The sequence below is a fragment of the Tenrec ecaudatus genome, chromosome 13, assembly GCF_050624435.1.
Source record: "Tenrec ecaudatus isolate mTenEca1 chromosome 13, mTenEca1.hap1, whole genome shotgun sequence".
Lineage (NCBI taxonomy): Eukaryota > Metazoa > Chordata > Mammalia > Afrosoricida > Tenrecidae > Tenrec > Tenrec ecaudatus.
Genome location: NC_134542.1, coordinates 59483382 through 59501424, shown reverse-complemented (window position 1 = coordinate 59501424; position 18043 = coordinate 59483382). Strand labels below are relative to the sequence as shown.

The following is an 18043-nucleotide window of genomic DNA, read 5'->3' as shown; positions in this document are numbered from 1 at the left end:
TATAGAAAGTAAGGTTTTATGAATGAAAGTAAAGTTTTTGATAGTCCATTCTCAGAGACCAACAGGTCCATTTGCTTTGTATATATGCACTTTATTATGTTCAGCAATTTCCCTTCAATTGCTATTTTGTTAAGTATTTTTATCAGCAATAAGTGTTGGATTTCATCAAATGATTTTTCTGCATTGATTGATATGCTCATGTGGTTCTTTTCTTGTGTTTTACTCATGTGGTATATCGTGTTGATTGGTTTTCTAACACTGAACCATCATTACATGATTGGTATGGCTCCAACTTGGTCATGATACATCAATATTTGATACATTGTTGGATTCTATTGGCTAAAATACTGTTGAGACTTTTTTGCTAATGAGCATGAGGGATTTGGGTCTATAATTGTCTTTATCAGTACTGTCTTTGCTTGGCATTGATAATAAGGTCATACTCATCTCATAAAATACAACAGCAGTACTCCCTCCTTTTCTGTATTCTGAAATAGTTTGAATTGATGTTAGCTGTTCTAGTTTTTCTTTATGTTTTAATGACCTGTTCCATTTCCTCTTTTGCTCTAGGTTTGTTCACATTTCTATTTCAGTTCCCGTTTGTTTAGGTGGATAGTGAGTTTCTACAGAATTTTCAACTTTTTTCTAGGTTTTCAAATATGTTGGGGTAGAGTTCTTCAGATTACGCTATTATTATCATTTTTATTTCAATTTGTTCTGTTGTGACATCATCCATTTCACTTCTTATTAGTGCTATTTTCATATTCTCCTTTTCCTTTGTTAGATTGGCTAAAGACTTGTTGATTTTAATTAATACATTCAAAGACTGAACTTCTAGTCTCATTCTTTCTATTATTTTTCTATTGCCCCTTTAATTGATTTCTACGTCGTAGGTTAAACTCGGGGCTTCTAACTGCAAAGGTAGCAATACAAAGCCTCCAGCTGCTCCTTGGGAGACTGATGAGGCATTTTATGTCTGTAAGGGTCACCGTCTCAGAAGCTCACAAAGGCAAGTCCTTTAGCATGCTATGGGCCAGAGTCAACTGAATGGCCGTGAGTTAGTTTAATCTTGACTATTTCTTTTCTTCTGGTGGTTGTTGGCTTATTTTGCTGCTATTTTTCTAATTGTTGAAGATTTGGGGCTAAGGTGTTGATTTTTTTCTTTAGTTCTTCTATTTTGGTGTGTAAATTATTTATTGCTATAAATTTTCCTCTAAGTATGTTTTTGCTGGGCCATAAAGGTTTTAGTATGTTATGATTTCATTCGTGCTTGATTCAATGGATTTCTTTCTTCTATTACCCAGTAGTTTTTAAGCACTGTGTTATTCAGTTTCCATATATTTTATTTCCCCCTCCAACATTGATCTTTCTATAGTTGATGTCTAACTAGAGCAATGTGATCTGAGGAGATGCTTTGCAATGTTGTGACATGTTTAATGTATGGAGGCATGCTGCATAGCCTAACATCTGGTCTAGTCTGGGAAATTTTCAGTCTCTGCTGGAAACTATGCATATTTGACTATAGGTTGGGGGCATGTTCTGTGTATGTCCACAAGGGCAAGCTGGTTCATATTTCAATTGATATCATCTGTGTATTATTTAGTGTCCTCTTAGATTGGTCTGTCCTTCACTGAAAGTCTCCTACGACTATTTTGGAGTTGTCTATTTCTGTTTTAAATTTGGTTAAAGCTTGATTTCTATATTTTCAGGTTCTTTCATTGGGTACTTAGCTATTAATTGTAGCCGTGCCCTCTTGTGTAACTGACCCTCTAATCATTGCATAATGCCCTTCCTTGCCTCTTGTGCTTAAGGTCAGCTTTATCAGAAATCAATATTCCCACCCCTATTAAGTGTTTTATTGTCATGTGTTTGATATCTGTATTTTCAATAGTTTTATATTTAGCCTATTTATGTCTTTTGTGTCTACCATGTGATCTTATAGACAGTATACTAATGAATCATATTTCCTTATCCATTCTGCTACTCTCTCTTTTGATGTTATATTTAATTAATGTATATTCAGGTTCATTATTGATAGATATGAATTTCATGGGGATATTTCAAATGAGAATGGAAGTACACCTTTAGGCATTTCTGCAACTGCAGGATAACAATGGATCAGGCCAACATTTTAGGCTACCATAAGGAGATATGTAACTTGCCAGAATTTTCACTGGTGAACATTTTCTGATCTTTTTTCCCCTTTTTTGCTTATGCTGAAATACTGTAGTCACTATCACACTATGGTCAGGCATGTTGCCCTCTGAGCTAAAGGAAAATTATTAAAATGTACCCAGGCGGAAATTACTTTGTTGATTTCTATCATAATTAACTTAAAAGCAATCTATTCCTCAGCCTTCCTTTGTCCATTTATTTTCTTTTTCACAGTTAACATCTTCCAAGCTATTTATTTCATATGGAGTGATATTCCTGAGGATAAACTCTCTCTGTGTGATGGGGGCCTCAAACAGCACATAGAACCACTGCAAGAACACGAGCAGTCAAAATGCCCGTCTGTGGAAGGCTAGAGAAACACACTCTGGGACACACACACCGAGGAAGACGAGGCTGCACTGGAGGACGGTGATGAAGGTGTGAGACCCCTTGTGACATGGACGGAGGTGGGGACAGGATGCTGAGTGGAGTCAGTCGGACACGAAAGGACAACTATTGTATGAGACACCTGCCATGAAAGACATTAAGACAAAGGTTACCAGACCAAAGGAAGAAGACTTTGATAGATAGCAGGGGTGGAAGGGGGAGAGAAAGGAACGAAATAGGGTAAAAGATGGAAAAGGGTCAACTTGGTGAGGAGGAAGAGCTAGCCAATTACAGGGTGGTGGGGATAGGCAGGGCAGGACAAGCTACCTGGAGGCTTTGCAAAATTGTTGAAGCTGTAGATGCAAAGACGAGGATCTGAGACGTACATCTCCACCCAATTCACAATAAGAAGTGCTTTTATACATCCATGGAAAAATGCAAGTATCCTTTCATTTTACTACTCCACAAAATATTGATTTGAAGCCTTTTTGTATATAATAATGCTGAAGAAATACAAAATCTTTACTGTTTATTTATTTTAAAGGTTGTTTATTTCTGCAAATGCAAAACCTTACAGTTGACACAAGATTTTATGATGTGAAGCTAGTAGATAGTCAATAAATAGTGTTGTTTTCATGGTATCTAAAAATAGTAGTAAGATACATTTCATGCTAATATTTATAGAGTTTTCTATCATTATGGATAAATTTAATATTCATAGATGAAGGCTGACACAAGTTTGGGGGATTCATAGCTTATTACACAATCTTTCCAAATAAATATTTTGAAAGCAGAGTGCATATGAGGCACTTGACAGCACCCTGGTTTGAGTCAGGGGCACCTCAGCCCTCAAAGTGACAGGCTTGCTTTTCAACACTTTAACGCGGTCTTGTGTAGCTCATTGACTCAATGTGCCATTTCATTTGTTGACTGCTGCTCCCATGAATATTAGTTGTGAATCCACGTGAGATGAAATCCTTGGCAATTTCAATCTTTTTCTCCATTTATCGTGATGTCACGCAGTGGGTCAGTTGTGAGGATTGGTATTTTCTCTACATAGAGTTGTACTCCGCAGTGAAGGCTGCAGTCCTTGATCTTTATCAGCAAGTGCTTCAAGTCCTGCTCACTTTCAGCAAGCAAGGTTGTGTCATCTGCATGTTACATGTTGTTGATAAAATTTCTTCTGAACTTTCTGCCCTGTTCTTCTACTTATAATTCAACTTCTCATATAATCCAGCTTCTCTGATTATTTTCTCAGCATACTACAAATTAAATAAGTCTGGGGAGAGGATGCAACCTTAATACATACCTGTCCTAATTTTAAACCATGCAGCATTCTCTTATCCCGTTCGCACTATTGTCTCTTGGTAAATACACAGGTCCCAAATGAACACAATGAAATGTGCTGGAATTCTGGCTCTGCTCAACACGCTCCATAGTTTCATGGCAAAGTGGAAGAGCAGCAAAAAAGAGGAAGACCCTCGATGAACTGGATCGACACAGGGGCCGCCACAATGGGCTTCAATTTATCAAGAACTATGAGGATGGCGCAGGGCCTGGTCATGTTCTGTTCTGTTGAACGTGGGGGTCGCTGACCGTGAGTCCAAACTGATTTGAGGGCACCTAGCAACAATGACAGCAGCAACACTGGAAACTAGAGGACACCATGGTGATGCTTCAAACTTGGGGGTCAGTGGTCTCCTCCTTGAGGTCCTCTAGCACTTTGTGGTTCGCTCTTGCATCATCCTGTCATGCTGCACATGACTGTGGTGTAAAAATAACACTCGTGAAGATACTTCAGGTTGGACACTCATCTAAATCTCTAAGACTCAGATATATTAAGGACTCCCCTACAGTCTCCCAGTCTCGTGATGGAACCAAACAAGGACGTCAACTACTACTACACAGGGCGGAGGTGCCCACAGGGAGCACGGAGGGAACCTCCAAACAATATTCCCTGCTAAACTGGGCTACGTGCTCTCCTGACACGCGACACTGGGTTTCTCCCCTGGCATCTGTTCCGAAGATATTGCTTAATTAGTTGCCTCTCTTAATTACGTAATTTACAAGTTGGTCAATGGAGGGCAATTTGACTGGAAAAACAATATGGGAACCCTGTCTGCAGGAGAAGACTTTAACCAGGAAAAACAGGAGATCCGAGCTGAAGCTATTTCAAGGATTTTCATATGGAGACAGGAACAATTTTATTCTGTAACATTCCAGAAGGCATAAATATCAATGCATTCATCTTAGATCTGCTCTCTGTAGTGTTCGTTGTATTGTATATAAACTGTAAGCTTCCTATTCAACACAGCCTTAGCATTGCTGACTGAGGAAAAATCATAGCTGAAAATAACTAAAAAAGTGAATATGAGAAATAAATTTTATTATGTTTTTTTCTTTTATGTTACAAAGCTTTGTTATCCTAACACTCATGCTCTAGCCAGTTCATTGGTCAATATCTCAGGGGGGGAAATAGCTAGCTGTAAATATAGATGTATTTTCTTAAATTTAAGTATAATATACATGCGGTGCTCATCTTATAGCCGTAATTGAATTTTTGAATATGCATGCAAAACTGTCATCTTAGTCGACTTTCTAAGACAGAGTAGTGGCACTGCTGCGTGGTGCTTCTGAGATCATACATGCTTATGGACGCACACAGCCTCGTCCGACTCCTGTGGAGCGGCTGTGGGTGAAACGCTGGCCCTGAGGTGATCAGCCCAATGCTTAACCCATGGTGCCACCGGGCTTCTGTCTGAGTGGCACATGCTGGTGTGAGTTGGTTCTGACACACAGTGAATGTACACACAGCAGAGAAACGGGGCCCGCCTGGCACCATCCTCACAATCCTCCTGTGGAGTCAATTGCTGCAGCCGCCGCGTCCACCTACCTCCGTGACACATAACAGAACACAAAAATGTTATGATAAACCTGTCATCCTGACTGAAGGATACTATATCGCCATGCATTCCCCAGCCTTCCATTAGCCGTTTCAACCATCTCCTAAGAGAAGACCCTCTGGCTTCTCAAACATTCTTACCCCAAAGGTGGTCCTGGCTGCAGGGTGCCAGGGCGCAGGGGGCTCGCATCCCCAAACACAACAGCGTGTGCCCCATTCACACTGTGAAGCGCTTCTGAATCACAAGCAAAACAACAACCAGAAAGTCGCATAAGGAATACGTCCCTGCTTTCAGCAAATCCGAGGGGAATGTCTCTCGGCTACAGCCCCCTAGCCCTCTGAAAAAATGCTTTCATTTGATTGCTAAAGTAATGACCTTTCAACAAAAGCCCAAGTAGCTGCCAGGTTTCCGCAGGAATCTGCTGGGCACTGAGCGGGCTCATTGGAGGGAGAGTGAACAGGGCCTGTAGACCCAGCTCTGTCACCGGGCTCCCAGTGGCTGCTGCCACGTAACAGGCACAGAGTGCTGCTCGAATAGGAAGCTGTTTAAAGTCCCCATTCGGGGAGATCCTCCAGAGCCGTGTCAGTTAAAATGACACACATGGGCTTCATTGGTGCTCATGAAAATGGATGCAGGAAAGACTGGGTGTGTCATCTCTGAAGTGTGGAAAAGTCGGGAGAGGTAACAGCCACAATAATCTACTGTGGAGGGTCCTTCGGAGGGTGTGGTGTCAACGCAACATCTACTGCGTCTTTACAAATGCCTTTGCCCCTGTCTGGCAGGATTAAGCTGGGGGAACTAGATGGCCAGCTAGCGTCTGACTAAGGAATTCAAGAGGCTGTTCCACTCAGGTACAGCTCTATTTGACAGTAAGAAAGAGGCGATGCATTCGCAAGATCGGAACCAACTGTTGCCTTCCAGAACACGGTGGTAATCAAGAGCTGTTGTTGATCGGTACCATCGAGTCCATTCGAACTCCCATCAAACCCGTGCGCAACAGAGCAAATCACTGCTCTTGTCATGCTGGATTCTGCTCTTGCAGACACGGTGTCCATCCGTCTCATTGAAGGGCTCCCTCCTTCCCACCGACCCTGTAGGCCACCAAGCCGGATGTCCTCATCCAGGGACTGGTCTCTTCTGCTGTCCTCTTCAAAGTACGTGAGATGAATGCTCTCATCTTCTCTCCAACGGAGCTTCCTGGTGTACGTCTTCCAACACTGGTTTGTTTGTTCTTCTGGAGCACAATAAGCTTTGGAGACGGAGGAGCCCATCCTGTCCCTCGCGACAATTTAAAAACTGTTTGAGAGCCGTAAATATATTTTGTAAACAAATGAAATCACGGAATAATATCCTTTCAACTGGTCAATTTTATTTCACAGACACATAGCAAAGGAGCATGTGGTCAGAGAGCCGTGGTTTGCCCACCGCCCCCACCCCCTTCTAGAAAAATAAACGGCTACTCTTTCCTGCTCTTCTTTCCTGCTCCAGTCCTGCCTCGCCTCAAATTCTGGTGGGAAAATCTTCCATTTAAATTGTTTGTTAACAATCAGACCATCAATTTTTTTAAAGAAGTGAGATCATTTTAAGTAGTATTTTATTAGATTTTTACCTGGACAAAAGTTCACAACTTAAAAAAAAATAATTACAATGGAAAAAGAGGGATTTTCCTTCAAGCTATACTTAAAGACTACTTCCAGTGTTCTCAGCACTCAACCATTTATTTAATCATGAACTATTATAAAGGATCCATATTGTGCCACGCATTGTACCACAGCCTGAGGATAAAAAGATGGGCAGATGGGAACGGTCCCTGCCTTTAGAAAGAAAATCTAGCAGCTGAAATAACTGAATCTCTTGGAGACTCTCTACCATCCCTTTAAAATCATCTACAACTAGTTTTTCCCGACATAAGATGATTTTTACCAAGTCAAACATTACTTAATCTTTCTTGGAACAAGATTTGGCATAATCAAATGGATACATTTAAAATATAGTCATACATTGGCATTTAGATATTAGTGTTTTAAATCTTTCAAAGCTTAGGTAAGAAATAAACACGTCTTACCTTTGGTATGATGTTCGTGGAGCTGAAGAAGTGATTGTAAGGACTCCACACTCTCAAACTCCTGAGTATTCTGGAGGAAATCTTCTGCTTGGTCTATTTTAATAGCGAACTACAACAGAAAGACAGGACAGTGGAGGAAAATAGTTGAAAAAATATAAACCAATGTACCATTTTAGTTATTCACAGATGTTTTAATGGAGTCATTACTTACATTATTATGTGTGTGTGGAGGTAGGAGTGGTGGTGGTGGTTGGTAGTGGTGGCGGTGCAGGTGGTGGTGATGGTGGTGCAGGTGGTGGAGGTGGTGTTGGCAGAAGCAGAGGTGGAGGTGGTGGAGGTGGAGGTGAAGATGGTGGTGGTGGTGGTGTTAGAGGTGGTAGTGGAGGTGGTGGTTGTGGTGGAGGTGGTGGTGGTAGAGGTGGTAGTGGAGGTGGTAGAGGTGATGGTGGAGGTGGTAGAGGTGGTGGTGGAGGTGGTGGTGGTGGTGGTAGTGGTGGTAGAGGTGGTGGTGGAGGTGGTGGTGGAGGTGGTAGAGGTGGTGGTGGTGGTGGAGGTGGTGGTAGAGGTGGCAGTGGTGGCAGAGGTGGTGGTGGAGGTGGTAGTGGTGGTGGTGGTGGTGAAGGTGGAGGTGGTGGTGGAGGTGGTAGAGGTGGTAGAGGTGGTGGTAGAGGTGGCGGTGGTGGCAGAGGTGGTGGTGGAGGTGATGGTGGAGGTGGTGGTGGTAGAGGTGGTGGTGGAGGTGGTAGAGGTGATGGTGGAGGTGGTAGAGGTGGTGGTGGAGGTGGTAGAGGTGGTAGTGGTGGTAGAGGTGGTGGTGGTGGTGGAGGTGGTGGTGGAGGTGATGGTGGAGGTGGTGGTGGTAGAGGTGGTGGTGGAGGTGGTAGAGGTGATGGTGGAGGTGGTAGAGGTGGTGGTGGAGGTGGTAGAGGTGGTAGTGGTGGTAGAGGTGGTGGTGGTGGTGGAGGTGGTGGTAGAGGTGGTGGTGGAGGTGGTAGAGGTGGCGGTGGTGACAGAGGTGGTGCGTGTGTGTGTGTGTTTCCGTGTAGCCAGTTTAGAAGGTGCCAGGGGAAAACATTATTCTCCTCCGTTTGGATTGCTTTCTTATCTACAAATGTCATAAATGCTGAAATCAACCAACTTGTTTACTGCTGAAATGTCAGTCAAATGTTTTCAACTAACATCATTGTGTTCTCTGTGATGGATAGTCACTCTCAATATTCTAAGGCAGTTTGTTGGGAAAAAAGAAATGAAAAAAAAAAGGGAAGCTTGTTAAGAAAAAGCAACACAAAACTGGTTGAAATGTAACCATAGATTCAGCCTAAGTACTTAGTTCCAGAGAAAGCTAAAATATAGTTATTTTGTTCCTGTGAAAAATGCGAGTTTCAGAGTAACATGGAATCTAGTCCGAACTGTTGTCAAAGCAAGAGAAAGTTGTCTGCAGCAAATACAGCAGAAAGTCACTCTGGGTGACTTGCATGAGGAGGTGGACTTTCACCTTCAGAACTGTAACCTGTGCCTTGGTTTGAATTTTTAAAATGAAGGACTTTTTGTCCATTTTGACAAATAAAAATAAAATTAGCTACAGCAGAAATAAAGAAATTTCCTTTGCTTCAAGAAAAAAGCATAGAAGTGTTCATGCATGACAAGGAGTATGGCTAGTCTCGGTGTCTCTCCATAGAAAAGATACAAGGGGAGAGAGCTGCTTGAAATGCCACTAAAATCCTCAAGGGAATAATAATCAAAATAAACTTCAGAAGGGAAAACATAGTTGTTATACTAGTACAGAAACCTTGGAGTCGGTTCTGACTCCTAGCCACAGTCAGGGGGTCTCCGAGGCTGTCGATCTTTACAGAGGCAGACAGGCCTTCCCTTCTCCACACAGTGGCTGGTGGGTTTGACCTGCTGACCTTGACTAACAGGCAAATGCTTAACTGACTGTACCACCATGAGTGCATCCATTGTGATAAACAAATAACGGGTTATTTTAGCACTAAGATCAAGAGAAATTATAATTTTATCAGAACATTTTGATCAGCATGCTCACCTTTGGACTAGACTTAAAATATATTAACAAAAGTAGCATTGACTATTCATGAGAAAGACACTAAAGCCTCTTCTGGCCTGTGTCTGCTTTTGTTCCAAACGCTCGTCTTTGAATGTGAAGCTTTTGACTCTTTGTGCAACTACCTGCTGAACAAGGTCTACTGTATCTTTCTCATTACAACCACCGCATAGTATCCAGAGTTATAAAAGGCATGGACTATGGGAGAGCCTGGCTTTCTTTGACATGTCAATGAAGCTACTGCTATTTTGTAAGAACAAGCTGATGGGACCACCGGGTCACCACTGTGCCTAAACTGCTGTGTGGTATTTGAAAAGGGAATACTCCATTGGGAGACTAAATCTGTAGGCTTGAGTCATTCTGTAATAATTTATCAATCATTCAGTAAGGCATTTTGGTCTCTAATGAACTTGTACATGCAGAGAGTTCAGTAACCGGAGTGAATCTACACACCCTAGACATTTCTCATTCATTCCATTTCTAATAACTGCTTTCAAGGGCCTTCTATGAGGGGATCCTTCAGGGACAGAGAAAGCCCTCTGGCTAGTGATTTGATTTTTCTCTGTAGAACTTCACATATGTTTTGGCATCACTATAGCATTTCTATCTACATTTCAGCTTTCTACATAAATATATTTTTAAATAAACTTTACTCGGACAGTTTCTGAGTAAACTTTTATCTGTGGATGTTTTTTTCTCTTCTCTTTCCTGAAACATCTACAGAAGAGATATGGCAATGGGTTGGGGTAAAGTGTTGCACATTTCATGGGCTTATATATTTTACCCTCTTTAAAAAATAAAAAGGACTAATGAAAACACACAAAAAGCAGAGAAGAAAATGTAAGAGCTAGCCTTCAGCGTAGTATGAAGTAGTCCCCGGAATTTCAAGTAGGATAATACAAGAAACAGACTTTTCACTAAATCCAATAAAGGCTAACTCAAGCGTAAGAATTGCATTACTGGATTGTAATATGGTTTAATTGGTATTTCCTTTTACTTTATGTAATTTTGAAAGTGATTTACTCATCACAGAGAGAATTATCCTACCATTAAAGACACTATGTAATGGAAAATAAATATCGGGGCCTAATGTTAGAAAGAAGATAATTTCCTGTGCTCAGAAGAGCTGAGTTGATCTACAAATGTGTTTGGTTCAATTGATACGAGTGATGTATGGCATGTTATGAGAGCTGTAAGAGCCCCCAATAAAATGATTTTTAAAATGAGAAGAGCTGAATTGTAAGGACAAAGGACACCTATATCCCACTTTCAAAACAGAACAAATCAATGCATACATACTTTGGCACCTGTAGGTATACTTTACCTGGTTTATTCCTTTCACAGAATGGAACAGTTATGAATTTCCCCCACCATGGTCTGTAAAATGAACTTGCACTTGGACTCAAGCAGTTACATAGTGGAAAATAAACCATAAACATTGATGTAATGTTTCATTTACTGCCCTATTTTCTTTTAAACAAGCTCATGATGCATATGGTTGCCTCAATTTTTATATTCTATTACCAATGTTCCTTCTTTCATTGTTGTGGATTTGTCTCAACTTTTCAGATTGAAGATATCATATTTTTTTAACTAGTGCTTCATCATAATGTGAGCGCTCTCCCATCAAATTTTCAAATCGAATGTACTGCTACAGGGAGTGAAATTCCCAGGAATTGTCTTACAGCAAATGTAACGCATCTGCTGAATGGTCTCTGAGTCCCACACTCCAAACTGGAAACCTTGAAGGATCACAGAATTTAAGAACAATCGCAGGAGGGGTGACCTCTCAGGGCCAGCATTGCTCCTTCCCTTGGGTTTTGGTCAGGAGCCCTGGCGGCAGTGCACCGCTTATGTGTTGCTAATACTCAAGGTCGGCAGTTTGAACTCACCGGTGCTCCGCTGGCTTAAGATGAGGCTGCCTGTTATTGTGAAGATTCACAGCCCGAGAAACTCTAAGGTCACTGTAAGTCAGAATCAACTCGACAGCAGTTGGTTCAGAGCTTTTTTGTTTTGTATTTTTAAAAACTCAAGCTATGCAAACCCAAATATATGCCTTCGAAAAATACTCTAAAAAGTACTGTTTACAAAGGCCAAATTCATTCTGTAGAATATTCTGCGATTGCTTTTAAAAAAAAAAAACAGAAGAAATTTTATCGTCCAGATTTAGCCAACCAGAACACTCTGCATTTCCTAATGATACTGCATCTGGACTCATTGCTTGATTTAGTGACTCCCTAACTAGCTTCTTAAAAGGGAATCATGATAGCTTGTGGGTAGTAGTTCCAGTTTTAGTTAATAATCTACTTCCCTTTAAACATGTGTACTCAGTGTTTATTTGAACATCTACATTTGTATCATCGATAATTTCATGTCAACAGTCAAAAATGACATCTGCATGAGCTATGATTCCTTTTTTTAGCCTGATTTGCAGTGTCTCATTATGGACATAAACATGTTCATGAGCGCAAGCATGTATAAGGATGTGGAGAAGGGAGAAGTTGCTTTTGGCACAAACCTCCAAGGCATTTTCAAAAAACTCAGAGGTCAGCTGGAGGAGCTCCCGTCTTCTTTCAAGCATGGAGACCAGGGCAGCCCACGCGTCCCCCAGGGTGTCGGCCATGGCGGCGTACACCTGGCTCTGATCCTGGTTCTCTTCCGCCGTCCTGTCTGCTTCCTGTAGGAGTTCCCATACTCTGTCTTCTAAAGCCTACAGCCAAGGGGGCGGGAAGGGGGGCGGTATAACAGACAGCATAACTCGCCATAAGAACTGATGCTCACTTCATTTAAACATTTAAATATTTGAAATCATTATGATCTGGGGAGGTAGAAGGCCTGGGAATATAGGTGCAAACTGGTTCAGAAACAAGTGAGCTGGAGGGAGAGGGCAGCAAACTGTGGTAGGGTTGGGGCGGGTGCAGGCTAAGGGCATTCACACTTCAATTTGGTGTAAACACTGCAGACTCTTATCAAACGCTTCTGTCTCAGTCTTCAGTGGTGCGGAGTATTGTGCTGACCGCATACTTCCCCAAATAAATCAATATATTGGAACATATTCAAATACAATGATCCAGAAAAGGAATGACGACTACGGTAAAGCGTACTGTTTATTCTAAATAATTGCCACTAATTCTCAATTGGTTGGTGTAGCTTAATGGAAGTGTTAGGAAAAAATTCTTAAGAGATAAAATTAATGTTATGAATAGAATGTGTATAACTGATATTAAGGATTATTCTACAAAATATGGCAGATGAAAGGAAACATGTGCTTAAATGATCACATCGTTTTAGGGTAGGAGGAAGAACCCATAGATCCCATTTTATTTTTGAAATTGACAGAAAATCATAAGCATCTTTTTTTACTCATATAGGATTGTATTGAGGGGTAGAATTGCCTACTTGGGTTTCTGAGACTTTTAAATCTTTATGGGAGAAGACAGCCTCATCTTTCTTCAGTGAAACAACTGGGAGGGCTAAACCATTGATGTTGTAATGAACACCCCCTGCACCATCAAGCCTAAAAACGACAGGCATAAATCCAAACATGTCCAAAGAAAAAAGAACTAACATGTAATAAACAAAAGAAAAGTATGGGAGGAAGAGCACGTTTTAAAATGTTCAGGGAAAATACTCTATTCATTCCATTTTTCCATAACAGTTTTGAAGCCCCTTGTATACTAGGAGGACATTTAAGATATGAACATAGGAATATGATCAACATAAGTTGATAAAAAACCTATTTTACAATGAAAAGGGGAAGGTTATATTGAGTAATAAAAGGAAGCAAAATTCAACTAATTAGTGTTTGATGGAGTTATCATAAAATAAAAAGCATAAATATTGTAAAGAAAGATGAGCTATAACACTGTAAGAGCCTTATTAATGATTTAAATGATTAAAAATAATAAAATTTTAAAAAAGATGAGCTATACCAGGTAAAGTCAAATATATATATATTATAAATAACATTTATAATATTTAACATACAACATTATACTTGAATATATTAATTATATACTAAATATGTTATATCTAATATATGATATTTAAAATATAAATATGATATAATATATATATAAATATGTTGTTGTTAGTTGTGGTTGAGCTGGTTCCAACTCCTCATGACCCTCTGGACAACAGAAGAAACACTGTCCAGTCCTGTGCCATCCTCCCAACTGTTGTGTTCGAGCTCATTGATGCAGCCACTGTGTCGATCCATCGTGTAGAGGGTCTTACCTCTTTGTCATTCTCCCACTACTTTACCAAGCCTGGTGTCCTTCTCTAGGGACTGGTTACTCCTGGCAACATGTCCGAAGAACATGGGACAAAATGTTGGCTTCCTACTCTCTAAGGACCATTCTAGCTGTACTTCATCCAAGACCCAATTGTTTGCTCTTTCAGCAGTCCATGTTATTATCACTAGTATTCACCAGCACCATCGTTCAAATACATCCATTATGAGTTGGTCTTTCTTCAATGTCCACCTGCTGCTTGCATATGAGACGATTGAAGAAACCATGGCCAGGGCCAGATGCATCTCAGCCCTCAAAGTAACATCCTTGCTTGATAAGGAAGGATAATAAAGCTACAATGCAGCAAAATAAAGTACCTTGATCAGAGCCTGACTCTATAGAGATGTCCACTAAATATGTGTCATCTCTGTTCTTTTTGGCACTTAGGTTAAACAAGACTGATGGTCCAAATTTCAGGAGAGTTGTATGAAATATGTATTTATCTTTACCTACATATCTGGGCACTTCCCTCTTAGGTGACAAGCGTTTGAATATCGTGAGGATTGATTTTTACATTATGCATGCTTTTCATGTTGTACTTTTCATCATGAAAATGAATTAAATTGGCCTCAATTTCCACTTATAATGTGTGTTTGCTCAGGGATACATAATAATAAGAAAAAATATTAGGAGTTTTAAATTCTAAGGTAACAATCTCAAGGCCAAGATGGTAGTAAAAACTGAAGCCAGGAGAACTTGATTAATTCAGTGATATAAGAAATAATCGATAATGAATTCATTTTAGAGCAAAGCAGAAAAACAATTAACCTTCCAGTGAAAGTTTGCCAAGTAAACATAAAAATGCTAAAGTCAATCTGAAAATAGGCTGTTTTCATATCTAAAGTATGGAAGTATTTGGGGAAATATGTTTCAAACACAGCAGTCTTATGATCTTGATAAATATATATGAAATAGTTCCTCTTAATGTCCTCCCACACCCGCCCACACTGAAGCAACACTTTATAAATCATTGATGGATGTAGAGGATTTGGGAATAAGCAGTTTGAAGGACTACAATTCTGGCTCCATTACTTTCTTGAGACTCTCCCATGACCTCTAGTATAAACCACAAAATATTCCCTTCCCTGCAAAATGAACGCTAGAACATTCTTGCAGAACTCTCTGGGTTTAATTTGGTACAAGTTGAACTTGGGATTTTCTCCAAGAAATTCAACAGACATCCTGCTTTGAAGATCTGCAGCAAATTGATTGTTTGCTGTAGATTCTTTGGGGACTGTAGGCCACTTAGGGGGCTGTCATCAAAAGCAGGTTCAATTCAGTGCTCCCCAACACACACACACACACACACACACACGTTGAGTCATAGGGGTTTCAAGACCAAACATTTTTGTAGAACAGATTGCCACATCTTTCACCCAAGGAGTGGCAGGTGGTTCAGTCCCTCAACCTTTCAGTCAGCAGTTAACCACCTAACCACTGGACTTCCAGAGCTCCTCCAATACACTTCCTCATCGATTACCACCAAGAATATTCTGACCCAATTTGCCTCTAAAGGACAGAGTAGAACTGCTGCCCAGAGTTTCTGAGATGTAAATCTTTCCAACAGCCTCATCTTTCTCCCATAGAGCAGTGGCTGAGTTTGAATTACAGAACTGGTGATTAGTTCCCCAATGCTCAAACCACTGTACAACTGCAAAGGACTGCCAAATGCCATTTGAAATCCTGGAAAAGACAAGAACTCAAACAGTATGCGAATAGAATTTATAAGACAGTGATATGTCCACCACTGAAAGATCTAGGGACAATAGCCAATGGAAAGAGAGTCCCTAGGATAAAATAGAGCAGGAATCACACAGGTATTTGATGGGTAGAACTTGGGTCTCTGTGATACTTCCTCAGTCTTGGTGAAAATTGTTAGGGAGATCTCATGGTTCTCTTAGTGTTCTTCAATTTTTTGTGGTGCCTTTCTACCATGTCAACTTATTGGCTAGTCCTTCCCTACTGAATTAGGTACTGTGTTGTTGTTGTTGTTGTTGTTGTTGTTATTACTTGGATTAAGGTTTACAGAGAAGATCATCATTTTTACATTCAACAATTTGTATCTCTTTCATTGCCATCCCCTCAATGTAGTATCACTTATCCCATCTCCTGTGTTTCCTGTTTCCATTCCTCCTTTGTGCTTAAACCTTCTGCTTGTGTCCTCTGGTGAATGCTGCCATTTGTTCTTTAGTGTCTGTTTATTCTAAACTATGCAGACTTCATGAGTCTGTGTAGAGACCTGGCTATTGTTTGGCTGAAAATTAAGTCACAGCAGTAAGCTCAGTTCCAGATCTGACAGGTGATCTAAGCCCAGTCTCAGGAGTTTCACCCATGTCTATTCAACCTGTAAGCCTGATCTCTTTCATGATTTTAGGTTTGGTCCACATTTTTCTCCCACTCTATTTAGCATCTTCTAATGTAATCACTGTCTGAGAAGTTGTTAGTCATAGCTGGACCATCTGAGAGTCATTGAGTCTGATGTTTGTGCATTAAGTTTGTCCACTGGATTAATTGTTCCCTGTGTCATTTTTATCACTCTTGTCTCCTCCAGATAGAGAGAACCCAAGAGTTGTACCTCATGTGGCCTCTCACAAGTTTGTCTCTGAGAATTATGTTCTGCTAATTGACCATGATATCCCCTAAGGTGATGGTCCCGAGTCACCATGTCCAATGACTCATTCCCTCTAGGTCTTTGTTTATGTCTAAGATGTTTTAATAGCATTGTCCCTGTATGCCCTACCATATGCAAATTTGCAGCAAAGGTAAATAGCCATTTACAAATATCCTTCCATCTATATGTATTCCTGGGAATACTCACACTCTCCCTCCCACACCTATTCAGCCTGGATGTCTATCTATACACCTGCACATATAGCACAGCTCTGCCAAGTTATGTATATCACAGTGTTTACTTCTCTTGCCTTTAACTCTCGCAACCCTCCCAGTAATCTGCCCCACCTCCATTGTGTTCTTCCTTCTTCTTCACCCAAGTTAACATTGGTCGACTGTCTAGTCAGCGACTTACCCCCTAACGCTTCCAATTCCTGGTAACCATCAAAGAATGTTTCTTTAAGTATAAACCCCCTTTTTGACTTTTCTAGTATATTTGTCCTTTTGTAATGGACTAATATCAGTCAGCCTAATGTCCTTCTGACTCACCCATGTTATGAGGTGTTTTGTAGATTTGTTGTTACTTTTTATTATTGTGCAGTACTCCACCGTGTATGCACACTAAAATTTATTTATCTTTTTTCCTTGTGATGGGCTGCTATGTAGGTTGTGTCTATATTTTTGTTATTGTGAATAGTGTTGTAGTGAACAGAGTCGCACATATCTATTCATGACATGAGTCTTATATCTCTAGAATATACAGCAAATAGAATGCTTTCTCTGCCATATGGCATTTCTCTTTATAACTTTTCAAGGATAGGCAATGCTGTTTTCCAAAGTAGTTGTACCACATAACATTCGCAGTACAAGTCTGTCTGCACTCTGATCAGCTTTTGTTGTTTTCTATTTCTTGAACTTTTCTATTAGTGTAAGTTGGAATGAAAACAGTGGAAAGAAAGAGGAAGGAACACAAGTAGGAAAATATGAACTTGGAGTTAGAAATGAAGAAGGAGATCTCATGATAGAATTTTTCAAAACCAAGACTTGTTTACAGCAGATACTGATATTCAACAACACGAAAATCGACTATACACATGGATTTCCCCAGATGGAATGCACAGAAATCAAATTGACTACATCTGTGGGAAGACAGGATGGAGAAACTCACTATCAGCAACTAAAACCAGACCAGTGGCTAACTGTGGAACAGACCATCAATTGCTCATATGTGAGACCAGGAGAAAGATTAAGAAAATTAAAACAAGTCCATGAGAGCCAAAATATGAGCTCATCTTCCATGATGCTCATCTTCCCAACACGATTGCTGAAGACAAAGTGGGTGCATAAGGAAATGTGGTGAAGAAAGCTGATGGAGCCTGGCTTTTAAAATATATAGGGTCTAAGGTCTTAAAGGCCTTAAGGTAAACAAGCAGCCATCTAGCTCAGAAGCAACAAAGCCCACATGGAAGAAGCACACCAGCCTTTGTGATCATGAGTTATCAAAGGGATGAGGTATCAGGCATCAAAGAACAAAAAATCATATCATTGTGAATGAGGGGAATGTGGGGTG

The 18043-nt window shown here is 40.5% G+C and overlaps 1 protein-coding gene across 4 annotated transcripts in view; it reads right to left on the bottom strand.

The window, feature by feature from the left end:
- Positions 1-18043, bottom strand: part of CCDC141 (coiled-coil domain containing 141) — a 229118-nt gene that overhangs the window by 159337 nt on the left and 51738 nt on the right. For 3 of the 4 annotated variants that reach the window (XM_075529468.1, XM_075529470.1, XM_075529472.1), the window contains exons 3-4: positions 12090-12281; positions 7510-7618 (exon numbers count right to left, since the gene is read on the bottom strand). In XM_075529468.1, coding sequence (XP_075385583.1) covers positions 7510-7618; positions 12090-12281 — 301 coding nt within the window. The remainder of the gene's footprint in view (positions 1-7509; positions 7619-12089; positions 12282-18043) is intronic. The other variant, XM_075529471.1, reaches the window with a different exon arrangement.